This window comes from Leopardus geoffroyi, chromosome X (genome assembly GCF_018350155.1).
Source record: "Leopardus geoffroyi isolate Oge1 chromosome X, O.geoffroyi_Oge1_pat1.0, whole genome shotgun sequence".
NCBI lineage: Eukaryota > Metazoa > Chordata > Mammalia > Carnivora > Felidae > Leopardus > Leopardus geoffroyi.
In genome coordinates this window covers 113224615-113242137 of record NC_059343.1, presented here as the reverse complement: position 1 = coordinate 113242137, position 17523 = coordinate 113224615, and the positions used below count along the sequence as shown (strand labels likewise).

General features: G+C 46.3%; 1 protein-coding gene across 1 annotated transcript in view; it reads right to left on the bottom strand.

Annotated features, from left to right (window-relative positions):
• Nucleotides 1-383: 383 nt before the first annotated feature.
• The window catches only part of LOC123594973 (adhesion G-protein coupled receptor G4-like), a 63735-nt gene continuing 46595 nt past the window's right edge, over nt 384-17523 (bottom strand). Inside the window, exons 14-17 of the mRNA XM_045472043.1 lie at nt 14018-14096; nt 10995-11275; nt 4962-5063; nt 384-664 (exon numbers count right to left, since the gene is read on the bottom strand). Coding sequence (XP_045327999.1) covers nt 642-664; nt 4962-5063; nt 10995-11275; nt 14018-14096 — 485 coding nt within the window. The 3' untranslated portion in view covers nt 384-641. The remainder of the gene's footprint in view (nt 665-4961; nt 5064-10994; nt 11276-14017; nt 14097-17523) is intronic.

The following is a 17523-nucleotide window of genomic DNA, read 5'->3' as shown; positions in this document are numbered from 1 at the left end:
GGCGTCTGTGGATTGATGAGGCACCTTTTTCACAAAACATGTTTCCACTTCAACAAGAGGATTCAATCAAAGAGTGACTTGAATAATGGGGACTTCAGATACTTTGTCATGACAGGCCAACAGGATATTGTTTTTTCCAATCTGACTCTTCCTACTTCCCCTGTGGGTGTCAAGCCAACTGGGTGTCAGAGAACTTTGGCCACCCGAAACCGTTCCACTCCCAGTGCAGTAAGGACCCTGATCTCGATTTTTTTTTTTCTTGCACGATGGGACACTTAGAGTTTTTGAAACCAAATCTCCAGTGCTGTAGACATTTCTCCCCTAATATGTCATAAATACAGGCTCAAATCTTATCTAGAAAAAGAAACAGCTACAACAATGAATAGGAGAATTATGCTGACTTTAATATCCACTAAATGCTATTTGATTCTGCTCCTTCCAAAATAATATTTAGAGTACAAAGTTGGAGCAGATGGCTTCACAAACCCAACATTTTTCCCTAATCTGGGGGTGGGGGGGGGCGGGTATCTCTGCTGGGAATTATTGAAGAAATCCTTGTGAGTGGAATTCATTTGGACGTCCACAGGTAATATTCTTTTCACATAATTAGACACAACTTCACAACCCCAGGGAGAGAAACACTAGGGATCTTCATCAAAGTCACCTGCATTAAAGAAACAAAGGACATTTTCAGCCATGGCATTGGGGACTTTGCACACAGTAGAAGCATAAGACGTTTTTTACCGAACAAAGGAGCATATAGAGGAATTAGAAAGGAAGTCAAGGTAATGGCGCTTCCCTTGGATAGTTCATACAGATTCAGGGCAAAATAATTCATCCTGCCAGTACTGTTGAGGCAATTACAAATGCATGTGTTCGTCGTGCATCGAGAAGAACAGGCTGTGTTCTTCATGGTAACCTTAACCTGGGGGGAGGAAATTCATGCACAAACCTTGAAGGTCTTCAGGAAGAGACAACATAAAATGGTAACACACACATACCTACGTCCCCTGAAATTCTTACCCGGAAGGTTTAGCGGTTTCTCAAGCCCGAGGCATAATTTCCCTCTGTGCTAATGGAAGTTAAGCTGCTGGCTCTGACTGATGGCAACATCCATTCCGCAGATTTAGAACATGTGGCCCGAGAGGTACACTATCTGCCCCACCAGATGAGTTACTATTGCAACTCCAGGCCCCTTGGCTCCCTGGATCTATTGCTTGGTACAACATTAAGATCCTGGACATGGTATTAAAAACAACCCCCAAATCCTGGACGTGGCGGGATAGTAGAGACATGTACATTTGAGCCATATATTTGCCAATGAAACAATATCCCCCAGGGACAGCAGGAGAGCCAATACTAATTAACTCTTTTACAAAAATGATGTTTCCCTGTCAGCCTCAACTATTAGCTACTAAGCAGCTTCCACCGCTCCTGCCCTCTATATGCTATGGCTCCCCAGTGCCTCCATATGAGCCCCGGGACGTATTTGCACATTCGCTTGCCAGAGTGATGGACCCTCGTGAGCACGGAAAGAGTTGTTTCCTATGACCAACTTTCTCGTACAGAGATGGAGACTGAGATTGTACACTAGCTAGTCAACCGGCCTAAACTGGAAAACAAAGCTGCCCCATACAGTCCTGAAGCTGGCAGGCGCTTTCGAGATTATCTCTCCGAGCCTCCTCGTATTTAAGGTAGAGAGAATATAGCTCTGAGTAGAGGAGGGATGTGCCTGAGGTCACAGGGTTAGTGACCGAGCTGGGCCTTGAACGAAAGCCTTTTGACTCCAAGTTTGGTGTTTTTATTTTACTTTTTCAAATTTATTTATTTATTTATTTATTTATTTATTTATTTATTTATGTTTAAGTGATTTCTATACCCAACGCAGGGCTCAAACTCACCATCCCGAGATCAAGATTCACACGTTCTTACAACTGAGCCAGCCGGGCACGCCTTGGTGCCTTCATTTATTTATTTTTTTACCCACCATACTGACTCCAGATTCACTTTAGCCTCTGGGAATAAATCTGCTGTGTGGAGCCAACACGATGAAAAATGCAAGTGGACCAGGCGGGTCTATAACCAGCACCGAGAAGGTGGGAGGAGGGCTACGGCCAGGCCTCCAAAGGTGTTCTGGGTATGTGAACTGGCATCTCCTTCGGTCCTCAAGGAAGGCAAGCAAATGTCATTGCACCATTGTCCAACTAGAAGCACAGAGTGGTCACGGCAGCAGCCCGAGTACCTAAGTCCTTGCTCCCTTGGTCTTTCTCCTCGCTTTGGGCCTCTGGATCGATTCCTCCCAATACCCGTCTCCACCTCAAAAACTCTCTCTGGACCTAGAAATTTGGCTTCCTGGGGAAGAAGCTGAGCATCTAAGAGTGTAGCGCCGCTCAGTGGGCATTCTTGGTGGTGTGCGATGTGCGCTAGTCTGAGAGCCAGGCGACCTGAGTTCTGGCCCCAGTTCTGCTGCTGATGGCGAGTGAGTGTCTATAAGGCATTTTTCTTTCCCTGCTTAAGGTTCCTCATCTGGAAAATGAGGGGATCACACTAGACAATGCCGAAGGTTCCTTCTGGCTTTAATAGTCTCTGACAATTATTATTATTTTTAATCCAAGTTAGTTAACATACGGCGTAATAACGATGTTAGGCATAGATTTAGTGGTTCATCACTGACTTATAACACCCCGTGCTCTTTCCAGCAAGTGCCCTCCTTAACGCCCCTCACCCATTTAGCCCATCCTCTCACCCAACGCCCCTCCAGCAACGCTCAGTTTGTTCTCTGTATTTAAGAGTCTTTTATGGTTTGCCTCCCTCTCTGGTTTTATCTTATTTTTGCTTCCCTTCCCTTGTGTTCATCTGTTTTGTTTCTTAAATTCCACATATGAGTGAAATCGTGTATTTGTCTTTCTCTTATTTCACTTCACATTATATACGTTCCAGTACCATCCACATTGTTGCAAATGGCAAGATTTCATTCTTTTTGATCGCCAAGTAATATTCCATTGTGTGTGTGTGTGTGTGTGTGTGTGTGTGTGTGTGTGTACATACGTACATACATACCACGTCTTCTTTATTCACCAGTTGATGGCCATTTGGGCTCTTTCCATTCTTGGGCTATTCTGACAATTGTTTTGAATTACACATGAATCTGTTTTGACCTTCTGTCTCTTCCCTCCTGTCTTAATCTAATAACCCACCAGATTTGCACATACTAAGTTCACTAAGTGCTTCCTTTTTTATTTACTTTTTATCTGAGAGAAAGAGAGAGCACGAGCAGAGGGGGAGGAGTAGAGAGAGGGAGTGAGAAAGAGAATCTCGAGCAGGCTCCACGTTCGGTGTGGAGCCCTATGCAGGGTTCAATCCCATGACCCTGGGATCATAACCTGGGCTGAATTCAAGAGTCGGACGCTCAACCAACTGAGCCACCCAGGCATCCCTCGCTAGGTGCTTCTATACACACTTTCTCAGCCAGGAATAAGCCCAGGTATATACATGCACGTGTGCCTTTAGTTTTAAGGAAGAAGTGTTTCCCAAGACCATGTATGTGGTCACTAATTCAATATTTCTGGAATGTAAGTGTAGACAACATGCCTTTTTCTCTCACCATTTGGGAAGCTTATTTCTGAAGGAACGCATTGTGCGGAGCCTAAAGATTTGAAAGTAGAACTAGTCGCAGTTGACTCGAAGGATGGTGTCAATACTTTGTGCTGGAAGGTTTTCTTCAGTCTCTCTTGTTTGTGCCTAACATTTAGTCCACACCTGCTGTCCCCATCTGAAATGAAACCAGAAAAGTTAAAAACATAAAACTCACCAAATTCTACACTTCACATGGGTGATTTGTATGGTGTGTAAATTGTACCTCAATAATCCTCTTAAAAACGTAAAGTTCAATGCACAGAGTGTCTGTTCTAGGCACCTCAAGGAGTCAGCTTTTCTATGAAGTTGTGAGAAGTAAGTTTATACTGTAATGTGTGGTACAGGCAGGCCCATTCACTTACCAAGGATGCCTGCTTTCCCTAGAGCCCGGTACAGGGACCAGCGGGTTACCGACATGCCCAGTACAAAGAGGGAGACCTACGGGTGCCTGGGTGGCTCAGTCGGTTGAGCGTCTGACTTCAGCTCAGGTCATGATCTCATGGTCCGTGAGTTTGAGCCCCGTGTCGGGTTCTGTGCTGACAGCTCAGAGCCTGGAGCCTGTTTCGGATTCTGTGTCTCCCTCTCTCTCTGACCCTCCCCCATTCATGCTCTGTCTCTCTCTGTCTCAAAAATAAATAAACGTTAAAAAAAATTAAAAAACAAAACAAACAAACAAACAAAAAAAAAAAAACAAAGAGGGAGACCTCTGTGCTGCTACTTACAGAACCTTTGAGTCCAAGCACTTTCCTTCCCTAAAAGAAACACACTGGGCTTTGCATTGAGACTGAGAGAAGCTGTCTGAATCGGATGGAAGAGCCTTTTGATACATAGAAAATCAGTTGTCCTGGACTGGAGATATTCTCAGAGGCAACATCAGGGTCCACCACATGTCGCGCTGTACAGGATGGGCCATCGCTCCACCCAGCCTGGCTTCTCCTGCCTCCACTATCACTCCTTGCTTCCCACATCCACTCAACCCACTGTTGGCTATGGGCCAGAGAGCCCCTGTGATCCGGGGCCTGGAACACAGTAGGGCACTCAGTCAACATTCTTTGAATTGAATTGAGATTGAGGTGACAGCAAGGACAAGCAATCCAAGGAATCTGGGCCAAAAGACAAGGTTCACTAAGTTAAAATATGGTCCAAGTCGCATTCTTCGCTTGACTTCATTCATCTCGGCACGAAAGTACAAATCATTTTCATGACATGGATATAGCCGCCATTTTGATGCTGATACTCTATAAACTCAAGTCAGGTGACAAGTTAATCGGATCAGTTATATAAAACCTATAAAATTCAAAACTTCACCCAAACGGGCATCTTACCAGAAGAGTTATCCAGTCGTAACCACCCACAACAGAGATGTGTCTGCCACTGCTCCCGCACGCTCTCCTTCATCAGGCAGTAAAACACGAAAATGAGGAATCCTACATCAAAAGAAGAAGGCCAGTCCTCTTCAGTTTCTTTCACTAGCTGTCACCAACACCCAGACCCAGGTCTACTCTTGTCACCATAGATACTCCTCCCGAGGAACCCCAGGGCCATTCTGGCTTTCCGAGCTCATATTTCGAGCTTCCCTTTCAAAGGCAGTGATGGTAAGAAGGCCTCTATCAAGACTTCATATCAACCACAGTTTTCGTCTTGGGCTGCTGTCTATCCTAGAGCTTGAGACATCAGCTCTGCAATGGTAGCCACCCTCCAAGATGGCTCTCAATGATCCCTACGTGCCGGCATTTGTATCCTTGTGTAGTCTCTTCCCACACTGTATCAATAGAATATGGCAGAAGTGATGGCATGTCACTTCCAAGAATAGGTTATAAAGTACATTGTGGCTTCTTTCGATCTCTGATTACTCCCTCCAAAGGAATCCCAGTGTTATATCTTAAGGACACCCTGCGGTCCTGTGGAGAGGCCCACATAGTGAGGAATTGAGGCTTCCAGTCCACAGCCATGTGAGTGAGGCTTCCTGGAAGCGGATTCTCCAGAGCCAGTCAAGTCTCCACATTACTACAGCCTTGACTGACAGCTTGATTGCAACTTCATGAGTCCCTGAGCCAGAAGCACCCAGCTAAGCAGCTCCTGAATCCCTGATACACAGAAACTGGGTAAGATGATAAGCACTGTTGTTTTAGGCTGCTAAAACTTGGGAGCGCTTTGTTACACAGCGATAAATAACTAAAACACATGCTCTTCGGCACAATTACACCACGTGGAAACCATACATTTGGATGCCGTCATTTTTCACTGCCAACCGTGATTTTGCCCTGAAAGTGGGATAGACAGAGAGAAGCTGATGGTATCCACCAGCAGTGTTGGCAATTTCTCACCCCCATCCTCGAAAATACCTCCTCGTGGGGCGCCTGGGTGGCTCAGTCGGTGAAGCGTCCGACTTCAGCTCAGGTCACGATCTCGTGGTCCGTGAGTTTGAGCCCCGCGTCAGGCTCTGTGCTGACTGCTCAGAGCCTGGAGCCTGTTTCCGATTCTGTGTCTCCCTCTCTCTCTGACCCTCCCCCGTTCATGCTCTGTCTCTCTCGGTCTCAAAAATAAATAAAGATTAAAAAAATAATAAAATAAAATACCTCCTTGGGAGAGAAAAGTAGGACTTGAGATTATCCTGACGGCAAATGCTCTGGAGGGCCAATTGGATTTCCTGAAGTTTGGAGGCGGAATTGGCAGAAATAACTCCCATCGTCAGCCTGATGTTTGTTTGTGGCCCAGGCTAAGTGTCTTTTTATCCACCAAGCCTTTCCACCTGCCTCAAACTGGAACTCATCCTTTTCATTTCTGAGCTCCCATAACACTCCGTTTCTTAACACAGTTTGCCACATGTGGCCACTTTCCCCACGGATTGTCCATCTCTCCACCCAGCTGTAAAGTCTTTTCATCTTCATATCACATCTCCCTTTGCCTCCAGTACTATGTGTGGCAGCCCAGCAGATAGATGTTTGTTGACTTGGCCTCCAGGGCACTCGATACGCAAACTCTCAACAGTTTTCCGCAACCTTCGTAATACCTTCCTGGGCCTCAGAATCTTTCTTTTGTCCCAAGTGCAGGTTGCCACCCTTTGCTCGCTACACAAGGTTTGACTTGCCCCCTCACTGGCCAGTTGTGCTGAAGTAAATGATCGGTGACGGATTGAATCTGTCTCGACTCGTTGCAAGTTGAGCATGAGCCAATGGTAAATGCCCCCAAAGCTCGCTTCAGCTATAGCATTTAGTGGAAGTCAAGAATCTTTCTCATTGCCACGTAGTACTCCATTGTGTACATAAACCACAATTTCTTTATCCATTCATCAGTTGATGGACATTTAGGCTCTTTCCATAATTTGGTTATTGTTGAGAGTGCTGCTATAAACATTGGGGTACAGGTGCCCCTATGCATCAGTACTCCTGTATCCCTTGGGTAAATTCCTAGCAGTGCTATTGCTGGGTCATAGGGTAGATCTATTTTTAATTTTTTGAGGAACCTCCACACTGTTTTCCAGAGTGGCAATGAGAAAGAATGAAATATGGCCCTTTGTAGCAACGTGGATGGAACCGGAGAGTGTTATGCTAAGTGAAATAAGCCATACAGAGAAAGACAGATACCATATGTTTTCACTCTTATGTGGATCCTGAGAAACTTAACAGAAGACCATGGGGGAGGGGAAGGAAAAAAAAAGAGGTTAGAGTGGGAGAGAGCCAAAGCATAAGAGACTCTTAAAAACTGAGAACAAACTGAGGGTTGATGGGGGGTGGGAGGGAGGGGAGGGTGGGTGATGGGCATTGAGGAGGGCACCTTTTGGGATGAGCACTGGGTGTTGTATGGAAACCAATTTGACAATAAATTTCATATATTGAAAAAAAGAAAAAGTATCTTGGCTGAGGTGGGTGAGAGTCTCCTGCCATCTTGCCCTCGTTTCGACCTTTCTCCCACCAGCACCGTATTCAGTTTGGGCGGCTTTGTTTTGAGACGGATGACAACAAATCGAAGTACTCAAGAATAGAGAAATCTTGGAGTGGGAACACAGGGCAGGGAGAGATGGTAGCTATAGCTACAGATGTGAAGGGGCTATCACGAAAAGAACAAATTAGGCGTGTTCTGTGTGGTGGCCAGGTCAGAACTGGGAGCAGTGGGAGGGAGCCACGGAACAACCACGCAGTAGCACATCCCAGCTAATCTTTACTGAGTAGTGTAATCGTAGCCATTATGCTATTCGTCTTGTTTTTACAGATGAGAGACCCCACAGTCCAAGAAGTCTAGTACATTTGACCCAGTCACAGGGCTAATACGAAGGTGGCCGTGTCTAGACCAAATACAGGCAGTCTGGCTGCAGAGCCCCAGGTCTTAACCACGGCCCTATGGATACCACCCTCAAGAAAGGGCGACCGGGTGAGATGTGGAGCCGATCAGAAGCTTCAGTGGTAATCATATTACAATATATCAGTGTATCAAATCAACATGTTGCACGCCTCACATTTACACAGCTTTAAATGTCAAGTATATTTCAATTAAAAAAAAGAGAAGGATTGAAGGCTCTGCTTTATGGAACGGTGAGCTCTCGGTCCCTGGAAAGTTTCCGGGGGGAGGCACGTGGCTTCCTGTCACTCAAAGGGAAGTTGGATGGGGAAGATCTCGGGTCCCCAGCCCCAGCCCTGAGACTCTCTGAGTCCAGGTGGGAGGCAGCAATCTGGAGGCTAAATGGAAAGACACGTCTCACCAACTCCCCTGAGGGCTTTATCTCCATGTAACCAAACAACGGTGGTGACGAATCGAGCAGCGTTCACCCTTTCTGAGCAGCAACCACCTGGAAGGCGCTGCGGCAAGCTGGTGAGAGCAAAGCCCAGTCTCGGAGCAGGTAAAACTCCTCCAGCTCCAGCACAAACGAGGGGCAACAGTGACAGGAAGCACCTATTACCGTTCTGATTTCCTGCGTGGCGTTTAGTTTGTTCTCAGTCTTAAAGGTTATTACGTGAATTCCAATGAGCTGCCTGCCAGCTCTCCCTCTCTGCCTGACAGCCTTCCCTTTTCTTTCCAATAACAGATTCATCTGCTTACTCACTAGAACACAGGCATGAGGGAAGATGTCAGGTTTTTGTCACCTGCAGTTTTATTTGTGCATCCCTCCTTCAGAAATGGCTCATCAGGCGCATAATTTTTTCACGCCGGACCAGAGGGCAACCCCCTTCAGCCAGAATTGCAAACTTGCCATCTGTCTTGTAAAATGGCTAATTTGTTCACTTGTTTCACTGCATTCTTGTTCCGGGTGTGTGTGTGTGTGTGTGTGTGTGCGTGCGTGCGTGTGTGTGTGCAACTTGAATTTGAAACTCAGGGCTCTGCAACCCCCTCCTCTGCAAGATGGCACATTCTATCTTGTGAGGCAGGACTAGGAACTGGAGACACTTGGTGCTTGATTGACATGAAGCGCACCTGACAGACAGAGACAGCTTGACTCTGTTGACGCTGGATCTGTGGGACTTTGGATTTAGTCCTCAGGAGATCCCCAGTTGGATTCTGCTTCTAAGCCATGGAGACTTCCTGCTTAGATACTACTTTCTCTTTCCACCGCAGGAATGGAACACTTGCTGGTTTGAAAACACCCCTCCTTCCTTTGCTTTCTCATTCTTTTCTCAGCTTCCCCGTTAACCCCTCTTTCCAAACGGTGAGTGTGTGTCTCTCCTCAGAACTAGTGGGTGGGGTGATTGCCGAGGGAGACATCCGCCCCGGCATCTGGTTCCTAACCCACTTCTGTACACATTCTACACCGAGGCATTTTGCGTCTTCTTACGTCTCGATCAGAACGTGCTTGGAAGATTCTGGTGGGACAGAAAGTCTCAGCGGATACACTTCATTGCTCTAAAATGAGATGGTTTCTTGAATTGTAAGACGTGAGAGCAAAAATTGTGCCTTATTCTAGATTGCTCCCCGGTCTCCCTGAAGCACCTTGCAAATGCCTGGCATAGAGCCACTACGTACCAATTCATATTTCCGAAGATTCCTCAGGGGTTAAGAATCAGACGACAAAGTGTTCCGAAGTTATTTAAATGCTAGGTTAAAATAAATTTTAAAGTCCCCCCCCCCCAGCAGAATTTCTCAGAAGTTTTTACCTTGATAAAGGTAAAAACTTGTATTGTGCCATTTTAAGAATGGGAGAATATAGTTTTCTGCACTACCCAAACTTCTTTGGCCACAGAACTCTTCTCTTGCTGGAGGATCCTATGGACCACCCACGGACTGGAGTTCGGTAAAGGGGCTTATTAAACAGATAAATAGGAGCAGTAGGCGAGACCCTAACTCAACACGCTGCCCAAGTTCACTCACAGCTGCCCCAGTAGCTCAAACGAACTGGGCCAAACTTGAGAATAAGAACACAGAGCAGAGTTTTGAGAGGCCCAGGAAACCACTCTGCGTGCCTCTTGCCCCCAAGAGTTTTAATAGGCCAGGTCAGGTTAAAATGAACATCGACAGTTACTCAAGGGTATGTTAACCAGATCCCTGGTGTGGCCTCCCATTTAATCACTTCATTACCATTTGCTCCATTCACCAGAAAATCGGAGTGAAATTAAAGAGCTATAGAAACACTAGCTTGGGGTCATCTAATTCAACCAGTCGTGGTGACTTTTTCAAGGTCAATGTGCAGCAATACCAGAACCTTGACCTCTCACCTTGGCCCACTGCTGTTTGCACCTCACCTGCATTCCTTCGTGACTGTCCACTTTCCTAGCCTGGCTCCTTCCCACAAGATTAGGATCTCTGATGTAGCCAGAGCTTAGGGGGTCAAAAGTTTAATATTTCTACTGTCCAGTAATTGGCGTTGCGCACTGGATCGCGCACTCAAGAATGTCAATGCGGGGGCACCTGGGTGGCTCAGTCGGTTGAGCGGCCGACTTCGGCTCAGGTGGCCATCTCGCGGTCCGTGAGTTCGAGCCCCGCGTCGGGCTCTGTGCTGACAGCTCGGAGCCTGGAGCCTGTTTTGGATTCTGTGTCTCCCTCTCTCTGACCCTCCCCCGTTCATGCTCTGTCTCTCTCTGTCTCAAAAATAAAGAAACGTTAAAAAAAAAAAATGTCGATGCAAGTGTGGGTCTGTACACTTACGCACAATGTGTTGATGCAACGAAGACTGTAGAAAGTATTACCAGTCGGTGTTTGATATAAACATCACCAGCTAGCTGGGGTTGAATTAGCTCTCTGGGCTTTTCTTTATATCCCCAAGAGGGAGCTCACTCAATGAAGTCACGATAGCTAGCTAATGTTTCCAATGGCTGCCTGTCAATTCTTTTCCCCCTTTCAACCCCCAAAAGGTGAGATTATTTTCCCAACCAGCAAAGCTTTGGTGGAGGTCTGGCTAGCCAGAGAAAGTACAAAGAAGCAGACGTTACCTTGCAACGTGTTGAAAATGGCAAAAAGATATAAGAAAAAGATCCTCACAGGTCCCCAGGCAAAGAAGGCAAACCCCCAGGTGAGGCCAAGTAAGAAGGTCAGGCTTGTTGTGCCTTTGAGGTCACGCAGGATTATCTTCCGCCGGGTCCTCTGGCTTTGGGAGTTCATGGAATTCAGTTGAGCGAGAACAGTGCAGAACATGGAGAGATTCATTAGAAATATGAGGCAAAAATAGGCCACAACTGAGGTGTAAAAGATAGAGTCATCTTTAATCCAACAACTGTAAGAGACAAAGAAGAGAGGGCCATTGTCAGGTAGAGAAACACAAACTTGCATTTTGTGGTGAGAATCTGAAGATCACCTCATCGGTTTTATTTCACCTGAGAGCATCTGCCCCTGGAGAGGGGAACCGGTCTGGCAGGAGTTCACTCACTGGGGACACAGTGGGGCTGGAACCCCAACCTCCTCAGCCCCCGGCCCAAGGTTGTTTCCAGCGCCAGACATCCTAGAGGCTTTGCAGGAACTTCTCAGTCCAAATCTCCAGGAGGCTACTCTGTTCCTCAGCAGCAGAAAAACAGATTTCTTATTTTCTTCCAAAGTGGCTTTCCACCACCACCCCACCCCCCACGCCCTCCCCCTCCACCTTACACCTAAGCTTTTATTTGCAGGATGGATTCTGCTTTGCATGATAAATATCACAGTAAAAGGACATGAGCAATGACTGCTTTTCTGAATGTTATATCAAACAATGACGAGATCCTCAGTGTTAATGAAAATGCAACAAAAGGAGAGCAGCTCCGGTCGCATTGCTTTCAAATGTGATGTATATGTTAAACCTCTCTCCGCAGTCTCAGGTTTGGTCGACAAAAGGGAACACTGGCCGCTGGGATTGATTAATGAATGGCTCTACTGTTTCTATTAAAGAAGAACTATATGACGATTCATAAGAACAGATACTTCGGCTAATTAACATTTCCAATTACTAGAGGCGGTATCTCGGGTTGTTGAACACGGACAAGCTTTACTAATTTAACTGTGTGTCAACTTAGCCGAGATCTCTTTTCCAGAACCAGGAAAATCCTTTGTGATGATATCGTTCGCGTTGGTGTGGATATTTTCACGTATGTGAGTTTGTGTGTGTTTGTGCGTGTTTGGAGGGAGGGAGGGGAGAAAACATTTGATTTCCCTAATGGAGTCTGATACTTAGGGTTGCCTGAACATCATCTTCAGCCTTAAATGAGGCTACCGAAGACATTTGAAAAGGGGCAGCGCTACATGTTTGGATACAGAATCATCTCTAAGGCATATTGTTAAGTACCAAACAGAGTACGTCTACCATAACAGAGTGGGCAAGAGAATATCTACACAGATCTGATTGCTGGTAATAAGAGATGCATCAAGGGAGAGAGACCGTGTGGCTGGAGGTTGGGAGCGGGGCTTACTTTTCATCCTCTATCCTTTTGTACGTTTGAATTTTGTAGCGTGTGCATGTATTACTTCTTCAAAATATAATTATAAAAAAAGCTCTCAGAGCACTCTGCCTCTTACTAACCAATTCACATATGAAAGAGCTCTTTTCAGGAGTGGAGTTGGTTTTGTTCTGGTTTTTGCTTTTGCTTTTGATCTTTGAAGAAGAATCTCCATTAGGTAGACACTGGGGACCCTTTAAGCCATGGAACAGGCAAGGAGGAAGGACAAAGGAGGAGACGAGAAGGAAGGGAGGGGAAAAGGGAGAGAAAGGAAGGGTAACAAGAAATTAGAACTGGAAGGCATCTGCTGAAGAGGACAATACAATTCTGACCCTCTGGAAACTGTCGTCTCAATAGGAAAGATGGGGGAGTCTGGGGGTCCAGACCTCCTACTTTTGATTCAAGTCCAGTGGGAGAGGAAATCTGTAGTAAAAACAAAAACAAAAACAAAAACAAAAACAAAACAAAACCAACTTGAGAGGCAACAATGAAGACAATGAATCTGCATAAGTAAAAAGCAATAGTGCCTGGCTGGTTCAGTCGGTTGAGCATCTGACTTTGGCTCAGGTCATGATCTCATGGTTCGTGAGTTTGAGCCCCACACTGGACTCTTTGCTGTCAGTACAGAGCCTGCGTCAGATCTTCTGTCTCCCTCTCTCTCTCTCTGCCCTTTCCCCACTCGCGTTCTCTCTCACTCTTTCAAAAATAAATAAACATTAAAAAAAAAACAAAACAATCAGAAGCATGAAATGAAATCGTGCAGTCTAAAGAACCACATGGTAACTAGCTATGTGCCTATAAAAGAAGGTTCTGGAAACGTAAATGGCTACCTTCTTGGGGCTGTGGATGAGAGCATCAAAGAGATTGGGCTGATACAGTAAGAAGAAAACAAAAGATGATGAACACAGCATGATGTATAGACTCATCAAATCACTAAGCTGTACACCTGAAACTAATGTAATGTAGTGGGTCTACGGTACTCAAAATAAATAATAAATAAATAAATACATAAATAAATAAATAAATATTTAAAAAAAAAGAGAGAAAAGAAGAAAAGAAAAACAGGACAACAAATCTGAGCCAATTTACAAAGGAAAGCAGTGGAGTGTTTTTCAGGGGAGGCCTTTGTGGAAAGGTGGAAAATTTCCTTACAGTGGCCACGATAACTCCTTCCAAGTTCTGTGAGCTTTCTAATCATAATTGCTGCCGGTCAAGTAGCCCTTACTATGGAACAGGCCCCATGCTGAGCACTTTACTTACATGATGTCATCTTAATTTGCACGCTACATTGACAGCAAACATTATTGTTCCCATTTTCCAGTGGAGGAAATGGAAGGAAGAGGTAAAGTAAGTTGCCGGAGGTCACACAGAGAGCAGGCACCTAGCCATTATGTGAGTGCGCCTGTGACTGCGTTTAAGCCAAAAAGGCTGAGGCTGAGGCTGAGTCCCCCGCACCCCTACCCCGCACTGAAGCCAGCATCAAGACTGAGCCGCAGGTCAGAACACCTCCCCGCACACCCTGATGGACAAGAGCATCATCGCCTGGTACTTACAATGGAGTCGTTGAGCTTAGGGTTCCGTAGAGATCTTTTTTCACACTGAGCATGATCGCCACCATGATCCCTGGGATTCCTAGAGTGGGGAAGCAAGCCAAAGGCATTCCATTAGGAAGCAAGGAGCGGTCCTGATCATGGACCGTGGGCCCTGATACACCAAGACACTGTTTAAATGAGCCACAGATGTGCGGGCATCAAAATACCATTGTTTGCAAAATGTTTGTGAAGTCTTCCAAGTTAAACATTTCTAGGAGTTCTCCAATCTGCTAAACTAAACAGCATGCCAAAGGCTCCAATACAACGCCCACTGGTTATTAAAAATAGCTCAAGCGCCAAAAAATCAACTTGGCAATAGAAGTATCTAGTGCGGAATGCAGGTTCATATCAAGCACTTCTTCTCAGATGATGGGCTGCCGATTTTTTTCTCCTTTTCCATAGAGCCCCTGACTTCCCGGGACCTTTTTGTCTAGGTCACCTTGGAGGAACGGTGCAAGCAATCAGCTGCAGCCTTCGGTGCTTTCTGACAGGGGAGCTGTTTCCACACTCGTTACTATTTGACATTTTGACTAGATCAACCAGTTAACGACCAGTCAATTCGGCCAGACTATAATAAAGCAATCAGTTCAGTCAAAGTGGTCAAACGTGACCCGAGTGTGGACACAGGATCGAGAAATCCAATTTCAGGTACATTTGCAAAATTTAAATGATCTCTTTATTTCTAACAATGTATTTCTCCTAAACTAAGAGCATTACACCTGCACACATTTTAGGGGTTTTTGTGAGATACTTTGCAAGGCTGTTCTAAACCCCAGAGTGCTAAGTAGGCATCTTGAAAAACCCTCCACTGTCCGATTCTGTGAGAAACGGGACAGTCCCTTTTGATCGGTGTATCACACACTTAGCGCAGTGCCTAGCATGATGTAGATATTTACAAAAACACCTGTTGGGGAAAAAACCCCACAGGAACAGACCCGTAAATACGAGGAACAAACTAATGGTTGCCAGGGCGGGGGGGGGGGGGGGGGGGAGAGAATGGGGGATGAGCAACTTGGGGGAAGGAGAGGAGGAAGAACAGGCTTCCGGTTATGGGATGAATAAGTCACAGGGCTGGAAGGCACGGCATAGACTCGTCCGATCGCTAGGTTGTACACCTGAAACTCATGTGACACTGAGTGTCCACTATACTGCAATTAAAAAAATGTTTTTAATCTGTGAGAGGCCAGAAAGGAGGGATGGAGGGAGCTCTCACGCTCACGATGGAAGTTGGGAGGTGGTCCCCAAGCTGTGTTTACATTTCGGTAATTAACAAGTTAATAAAGTACCGATTAACAAACAAATAGATCCCGACTGGTTGTTAACAAATGTGGACCGATCTGCTGCCTTGGACAGGGATTTAAATACAGGAGTAAAACCTTGTCAACAGGTTGCAGGGCAGGAAGCCGATCTGAATCTGGGCGGCACACCCCGTGAGCCCGCACAACTTTGAGAAGACCGCAGGCGCAGGCCTGTGAGGAGGTGCTCTGAGGCCATCCCTTACCCGCCTCTTTATCTCCTGAGTGGGGTCTGTCACGAAACATTTTCTCATCCCTCCCAGGTTCGGAGGAGGTGTGGGGCTTTGCGCCCTGCCCCCTCAGAACAGAGCTGCAGGATATAGAACCGCATAGCCTCAGCTCAGAGCTGGCTCTTCAGCGACAGGGAATCCCTCAACTCGTGTGGTAGCCATCTGTTCCCTTTTGTCCTTCTTTCATAGCGAGCGGGACGAGGCCTTGGGAGCTGGCACCTTTAGCTCCTCTTCCGTCCACCGTCTATGTAAGTGATCAGCTGAATGTGGAAGCAGCTTCTAGCACCTTGACGGGTCGAGCCAGTCAGGCCGTGGCCTTGGCTTGGGTGTGTACTTGACGCTCCCGAAATGTATCCTGCCTCCAAGTACCGAGTCTTATTTAGCCTTTCCTGCTTCTCCCGGTACACCAGCAAGTGTGTGTGGGCCGAGAAGATCGGAGAGAGAAGTGAGCTCTGGAGAGCAACACTTAAGGAGCAGGTGAAGCAGGAAGGGGCTGAAAAGGAAGCTGAGGATGACGACGAGAGAGAAGAAAAGCCGGGACCGAGTGCTTTCTACAGCCCGTTTACTGTTAGCCATCTGTGGGTTATCTGCGTGGGGGGTTATCCATGAAGCCCCTTCCACATCAGTTTTCAATCCCTTGGTTGACTTGAGATGAAGACTTCCAGGCACAGGAGAAGTATACTGACTGCTTTTAGCTCCACGTTCCTGATGGACTCTAACATGTACTAAAACAATCGTAGATGATGCTTTGCTTAATATTTGCCTGTCTCTGCCCCCCGACATTAGCATGGATAATAGCACTGTGTATCCAATGAAAGTGTGTGTGCTATGTTAATGAGCTCATTAAAAGCATGAGTAGCTAATTGGGAAGCTATTGTCTTTACAAGGGCGGCGGAAGATAAAATCTATCCTCACGTGGATCCGAGGCATCCCACTTAATATACATCTTCTGTGTATCCAACACATTCTCTGAAGTCAAACTCTGGTTTGAATAGGCAAAGCGAAGGGACAGGAGCTGGCCTGACCGTGTCAGAAATACAGGGCGGCAAACCAATTAAAAAACCTTTAAAAGAGGGAATGGTCATGCTGGGTTCCGTTCCTGGCTTTTTCCATAGAGGAGCAGTGACCGCCAGGAGGTATAGGGGGAATCGGGGCGTGTCTGACCCCGCACCCCTCCCCACATTGCAAGCGCTCTGTCCCTTCAACGGCAGGGCTAGGTCACAGAGGTTACATGTCCAAACTCCGGAGCCAGATATCGGCTCTAAATCCTAGCTCTGCCACTTACCAGCTGTGTGCATTTTGGCAAATCACCTAACGTCCTTGTGCCTCAGTGTCCTCGCCAGTAAGTGGTTATGACGATGAAATCTTTCTCACAGAGATATAAGGAGTGCTAACTAAGTTTGCAAAACACTTAGAACAGTGTCTGGCACGCGTAAGTGCCACCTACAGAAGTACTACCATACGTGTAAGTGTTGGCTATTACATCAGTAAGTGTTTGTTGGGTTTTAACTTCTGTAGAGAGAAGGATAGAATCTGACAGGTTCACCGCGGTAGATCCTCCATTTAGCACAGTACACAGCAGGTGCTCAATAAATATTTGTGGGCCAATTCCTCACCATAGAGGTGAAAAATTGAATTTAGGGGCACCTGGGGGGGGGCTCAGTTGGTTACGCACCTGACTCTGGTTTTGGGCATGATCTCACGGTTTGTGGGTTCGAGCCCTGCATGGGGCTCGTGTTGACAATGCAGAGCCTGCTTGGGATTCTCTCTCTCTCTCTCTCTCTCTCTCTCTCTCTCTCTCTCCCTTTCTCTCAAAACAAAGAAAATAAACTTAATTTTTTTAAAAAAAACGTTGAATTTATAGAGCAATACAGGCAGAAAGAGAGACACACAGCCAAACACCAGTGAGCCAATCCTTAATCCCTTACTGATGCTAATACCA